The sequence below is a fragment of the Pistacia vera genome, unplaced genomic scaffold (genome assembly GCF_008641045.1).
Source record: "Pistacia vera cultivar Batoury unplaced genomic scaffold, PisVer_v2 Contig190, whole genome shotgun sequence".
NCBI lineage: Eukaryota > Viridiplantae > Streptophyta > Magnoliopsida > Sapindales > Anacardiaceae > Pistacia > Pistacia vera.
The window spans coordinates 2,679,165-2,685,548 of record NW_022195991.1 but is presented as its reverse complement, the minus strand read 5'-3'; the positions used below and the strand labels follow the sequence as shown (position 1 = coordinate 2,685,548).

At 33.1% G+C, this 6,384-nt stretch overlaps 1 protein-coding gene across 1 annotated transcript; it reads left to right on the top strand.

Moving 5' to 3' along the window:
* The first annotated feature begins 531 nt into the window (after window positions 1–531).
* On the top strand, window positions 532–2,576 carry LOC116127428 (auxin-responsive protein IAA16-like). The gene is made up of 5 exons (XM_031413080.1): window positions 532–956; window positions 1,567–1,814; window positions 1,915–2,050; window positions 2,143–2,204; window positions 2,293–2,576. Exons 1-5 carry the CDS (start codon window positions 721–723, stop codon window positions 2,328–2,330), a joined length of 720 nt encoding a protein of 239 aa, XP_031268940.1. The 5' UTR covers window positions 532–720; the 3' UTR covers window positions 2,331–2,576.
* Window positions 2,577–6,384: the final 3,808 nt, after the last annotated feature.

Genomic DNA, 6,384 nt, shown 5'->3' with positions numbered 1-6,384 from the left:
TCTCGTAAATTAAATTAAAATTTTGTCAAACTTGTCCAAGTAAGAGAGATTGTTTGCTTTGCTAGAATGGTTCACAATTTTATCCCACTTAAGAGTGAGTATATTATGAGTTCGATTCACCCGAGTTATTAATAGTAGTGACTATAGAGAGGATTTATCCAATTGTCAATTTCAAGGTCTTGAGAGATTAGTTGAGATACGTACAAGTTGGCTCGGATACCCTGATCACCAAAAAATATAAAAAAATTAAAGTTTTGAGTAAATGATCTAAAAGTTAATTAATTAATTAAAAACCAAAATATTAGTAATTATTAATTGGTGGAGCCAATGAAACAAATAAAAGGCAAACATGGCCAACTTGGTCTGTCCACTTACTTCACCACAATCATTCTAAAATATTACATCATCCATGACATCACTCGCCCGACAAACTACGGACGCTTAAAACTTAAATCACACCATCCACGTGTCCTTCACATCCACCGTCCAAAATCTTCCTTTTACCCAACAAATCAATACCATATTACCATATATTATTCCCCCGTTATATCCACGCTTGTTCCTCTTTCTTTCTTTCTTTCTTTCTTTCTCTGCTTGCGTTTCTTCCCGCTGTGACAAATTCACAAACAGACTAAACTCTCGAACGACGCCGGCGAATTAAGGAGAGATTGTTAGTGTTTAAAGTTTGGGACGCTAATTACGTTGAGTTGTTAAGTTAAGATGATTAACTTTGAAGAAACGGAGCTGCGCTTGGGGTTACCGGGAGGTGGCGGTGGTGGCGAAAGTGAGATAACCAAGAGCTGTGGAAAGAGAGGCTTTGCGGAGACGGAGGTTGACTTGAAGCTTAATTTGTCGACTAAAGAGTCGTCGTCGTCGTCTTCGGCGACGGTCGTGATTGATGTTGATGCTGTGGAGAAGATGAAGGAGAAGACTAGTGTTTCAAAGCCACCGGCAAAGTAAGTTGTTCTACTAACTAACTTATTATTATCTTACCGTTAAATCGAAATCAAGAAAAAACTTCAAAATGATCCATGAATTACTTTGATGTGGATGATGAGATAAGTTTTTAGCATCATAATGATGTTTTTCACTTGAGATTTGGAGTTTAGGAGATTTTTAATGAAGCATTTAGAAGTCAGGACGATGTTGGTGAGCTAAGTGTTTGTGTTGCGGCCATGAACAAACTAATTTTTTTTTTAATTTAATTAAATGTTAATAAAGAAAATAGATATTTTATTGATTTTAGTTATAATTTCAAGAGGCTTTGGTTTGTTGTCGGGAAGAAAGAGGAAAACAACAAAACATAAGGAATCTTTTACTTTTTCTCAACCACCAAACAAAATTTCAATGGAGGAGAAAAAGTATAGCTACTGTCTAGCCCATAGCTTTCTACCCATATCATGTTGTACACGTAAACAAAAAATGGTACGGACTTTCTCTCCACCAAAAAAGTAAAAGTAACGCAGAACACGGCACCATTTTGATGTGCTGTAATATTTGAAAACAGAAACAGAAACAGAATCATCCTTTTTTATGAAATAATTTATAATGATGATGTTGATACAGGGCACAAGTGGTTGGTTGGCCACCCGTGAGATCATTCAGAAAGAACATCATGGCCGTCCAAAAGAATAGCAGTGAGGAAAGTGATAAGGCCAGCACTGCTAATGGTAGTGTTGTTGTTGGTGCTGCAGCTTTTGTTAAAGTGAGCATGGATGGTGCCCCATATTTACGTAAGGTTGACCTTAAATTATACAAGAGTTACCAGGAACTCTCTGATGCCCTTGGCAAAATGTTTAGCTCCTTCACCATTGGTAAAAAAATTAAACTCAGGGTGGTGTTAAAAATTAATTAAACTTATGTGATTAATAATATAATTTTGACAAAATGGGTTTGGGTTAATTTTATGTATAGGTAACTGTGGATCACAAGGAATGAAGGATTTCATGAACGAGAGCAAACTGATAGATCTTTTGAGTGGTTCTGAGTATGTACCTACTTATGAAGACAAAGATGGAGACTGGATGCTTGTGGGTGATGTGCCATGGGAGTAAGTTTCTTCATCACCATAATAACAAGTTGATATTAAAATATTAACATTTCTCTTCGAGAGTTTTAACTAATTAGTTGATGATTTAACAGGATGTTTGTTGATTCATGCAAACGCTTAAGGATAATGAAAGGATCCGAGGCCATTGGACTTGGTAAATTATCTATTATTTGTATAATCTTTATAGTAATTCTTAACTTTTGTTTCTGATATGAACATTTTACTTTTATTATTATTTGCAGCTCCAAGAGCAGTTGAGAAGTTGAAGAACAGAAGCTGAAAGCAAGTTGTATTTTGTTCCAAGAAGTTGAAAATTCAAACCCAAAGGCAAACCGGCTTGGGAGGGTTCAAGCAGGGAGTTTGAATATGTTGATGATGTGTCTGTATGATGATTGTTTAGTATAGATGAAGATGAAGATGAAGATGAAGATGATGTGGAATTAATATGTTAATTTTGTGAGAGATTTGTTAAGGGACAAGAAGTAATAATAATATATAATTAGAACATGTTTATAAGTCTTTTTCCCATCTGTGACTTCGCTTTGTTTATTGTCTATGGCTTTGTTATTGTTTGGTGTAGCTGTCATGACTGTTTTTGTTCCCTTTCATTTTGTCATTAATAATGATAAGAATCTCTGCAGTATCTGTACTGTAAACTTTTAAGTTAAAAAAAATTGCGTGTTTATAAAGTATGTGAATGGTGGAGGGGGCAATATGAAGAACAAGATCTCTTAACAATGTGATAAGGTTGGAGCAAGGCATGTGCAAACTGTTTGTTGGCGGATATTTATTTTATTTATTCAAATCCATTATTGATCTGTCATGTTTGCTGTGTATGGACCCCAAAATCACTGAAGGAATAAATTCTGAAAACAGAGCTTCAGAGATCATGACAGTTAATTTTGTTGATATCTTCTACCCTTTTTTTCGGGGGAAAGGAGAAAGGAGGAAAAAAGATCAAGCCTTTTTTACCTGTCAAAAATCATGAAACTTAATGTATTAAGTGTTCAATCAAATATATACGCATCTTAATTAATCTCAGATAAAAGTTTCAATAGCCTTAAAGTTTAGGGGATTTGAACTTAGAAGCTTATAATTTTATTTTTTTTGTTCTTTTTCTATCAGAGCCACTTAGTGATAGTTTGTTATACATATATTTAATTAATATGTTTTGTGGATGTTTATATTTTTCTAAACAATAGAGATGGAATAATAAATGATTTTTATAAACTTTTTTTCTAAATCTGACATGATAACTGATAATTAGTTTAACTTGAATTCATTAGACGAAAAGTTTTATCGAAAACTAATTATTAACTACTACACCCGATTTCGTAAGAAAGTTTATAAAATTCTTTTACACCCTTTTAAAAAATACAAACTATTTTCACCATTCTCCTACCAAAATTTTGATAAATTTTTTGTCTCTTACTATTAGCGGCTAAAAGCTAATGGCACTCTCAAAAGACGCAAAATTAGTTGGACAATGTAGATGCTGTCTTTAAAAAAAAGTTTGGTTGGTGTCCACGTCAAATGAATACATCTTTATATGTGGCCTTGTTGATGATTAAAAACTCTTCAAATATCAAATCCCTCAAGCTATGGCTTTTAGATTTGCATAAATGTGAGAGTTTGGTTGTAATGATTTTCTGCAAGATTTCCAACAAAAGACCAGGGATTTGCCAAAGATTTGCTCTGTCCTTTGCAAGAATCTTTAATCCCTCCATCCTCTTCACCATTTTTTTTTATTCTCTTTGTTTTCCTTTTGCGGGAAATCAACATGAATCATACCTTCATCCCCGATCTATCGTGAAAGAACAATTTTCCCCCTTTTGTTTCGGAAACACCTAATCTCACCCCAATTTTTTAAATTCAAACGTTAAATTTAATTGAGAAGGGAAATTTCGTCAATTTGCTTCTCATATATAACATTATGCAGACACAAAACATAACCTAACTCAAAAGACTAAAATGCAAATAAATCATAAAATCTCTGAATAATCCAAAAGCATGAAGAATAAAAAAAATTCATAATCGGATGATCAAATTTATCATTTTTGAAGAACTTTAAGGATTAATTTTTTTTAATATTTGATAATGTTATTATTTTTGGCTTTTTGTTTTATATAATTTTTTTTTCATAGTTTAATTAACTTTAAAAATATTTACTCTTCCTAATAATGAAAACAAGTGTAAATTGAAATTTTGATGGTCAAAGCTACTCAAATAAAAACAGGTATGGAATGACTAACTTTGAGAGTAACATTGGACTTTTAAAAAAGATTGGGGGTCAAAATGTGATTCGGCCTATCTTGTTATTTGATCTCGAACATCAAAGACCGGGGACCTGTAAAAACTTGTCCTTTCCTTTTCCCAAGATTCTCAAAACCATTAACTTGATGAAATACACAATTATTATACTCTTTTTATAATCCCCTTTATATCAAGTAATTTCTTCTGCTTAAACTAATAAATAAATAATTTTGTTAATCTCTGAAAATGATTCCTGGCTCTTGTCTTGTGACACCTGTGATTAAATAAATAATATAACAATTTGGTGCATCAAAATCAATTCCAAGAATATGGTGGCTGTTATTATAACCCAAAAAATCATGTATTTGATCTTCAGAAACTCAAGAGTGGGGATTTTACAGACTGTTTTTGTGCCAGCTGCCATCTACTTACTACCAAATGAGGATAATTTTGGAGGATTATTTGGGACCCCAAAAAGACGAAAAGACAAAGGAGAAAGGAGAAAGGAGAAAGAAGGCTTCTCATTGGCAGCATTGAAGGATATTTACAGAGAAACCCCAAGGGATTGGTCTGGAAGTCAAGGAGGTATGCTCCCTTCCTTGAGGCCTTGGGTTCAAACCTCTGGATCACTTATCACATTGTAACTTACTTGATCCTTTAGACTTATAAGGTGTTCAATGAATCTCAATGATTAGTTAAGGTATACGCAAATTACTCTTGACGTCTTGGTTACCAAAAAAAAAAAAAAGGGATATTTACATATGAAAAAGAAGAATTTGTCTTGTAAGAGTAGAGAATTGGGTTTTGGGTTAGGTTTCCATAAAAGCATCTAGCAATACTCAAGTAAACGACTTTTTCCCACCCAAGGTTTGCCTTAATGACAATGACATTTCCCCCCAACAAAAATGTTTCAAAATATTACTTTCTCACCCAAAGTTAATATTCCGTTACTACCCAAAGTCGATTATTCAGATTTCGATGGCAAAAATTCTCTCCATCACCACTATTTGAACATCCTGTCTCCTCTCTACAAAGCCCCTCTTCGACACTTTATTTCTCGTCAATTGTTGGTTATCGCAAAGCTAGGGTTTCTTGTTCTTAACTGATTTTTAGCGACGAATATTCAATCGGTCACCACCATTCAATCCACCAGTAAATTTGGGGTAGGAAAAAGTCGTTTACTCTTAATTATAAACAAAACACTTATCAACTATTTGGTAGTGTGAAATTCACTCCCATCTAAACACTCAATGTAATCTCCACTTCTTTTGAGATAAAGCAGTATTATTAATATTCATTTAACACCCATAAGTTGAAGAAACCAAAAGCAAATAAGAAAGTCGGGCTGCCTTCTGGTCTAAATTTGGTCCATAGAAGATCCAAATAGCTGGTTATTGGGCTAGTACTCATAATTAGGGTTACACAAAGTTATGGATTGGTAACCCCTACTCAGTACTCAGAAGCCCATTTTCTTAGAAATACTGGAAGTCCGTATTATCGATTTGTTTGTTTAGTGTTTTATAAGAATTAAAAAAATAACAATAATAAGAATAGATGAATTTAAAAAGCACGATAAAGATTTTTGACTGAAATTCAATAATCTAAAATTTAAAAAATAAAAATATACTCGACAATGTTTATTTGAAAACATAAAAGAAAAGAATGAAAGACAAAAGTGACAAAATGGGTTTGGGTTAATTTTATGTATAGGTAACTGTGGATCACAAGGAATGAAGGATTTCATGAACGAGAGCAAACTGATAGATCTTTTGTGTGGTTCTGAGTATGTACCTACTTATGAAGACAAAGATGGAGACTGGATGCTTGTGGGTGATGTGCCATGGGAGTAAGTTTGTTCATCACCATAATAACAAGTTGATATTAAAATATTAACATTTCTCTTCGAGAGTTTTAACTAATTAGTTGATGATTTAACAGGATGTTTGTTGATTCATGCAAACGCTTAAGGATAATGAAAGGATCCGAGGCCATTGGACTTGGTAAATTATCTATTATTTGTATAATCTTTATAGTAATTCTCAACTTTTGTTTCTGATATGAACATTTTACTTTTATTATTA

Coding starts and splice junctions, on each gene's coding strand:
- LOC116127428 (XM_031413080.1), top strand. CDS start 721: ATGATTAACTTTGAAGAAACGGAGCTGCGCTTGGGGTTACCGGGAGGT. Junction 1,815..1,914: donor GTTTAGCTCCTTCACCATTG/GTAAAAAAATTA, acceptor TTTTATGTATAG/GTAACTGTGGATCACAAGGA. Junction 2,205..2,292: donor ATCCGAGGCCATTGGACTTG/GTAAATTATCTA, acceptor TATTATTTGCAG/CTCCAAGAGCAGTTGAGAAG.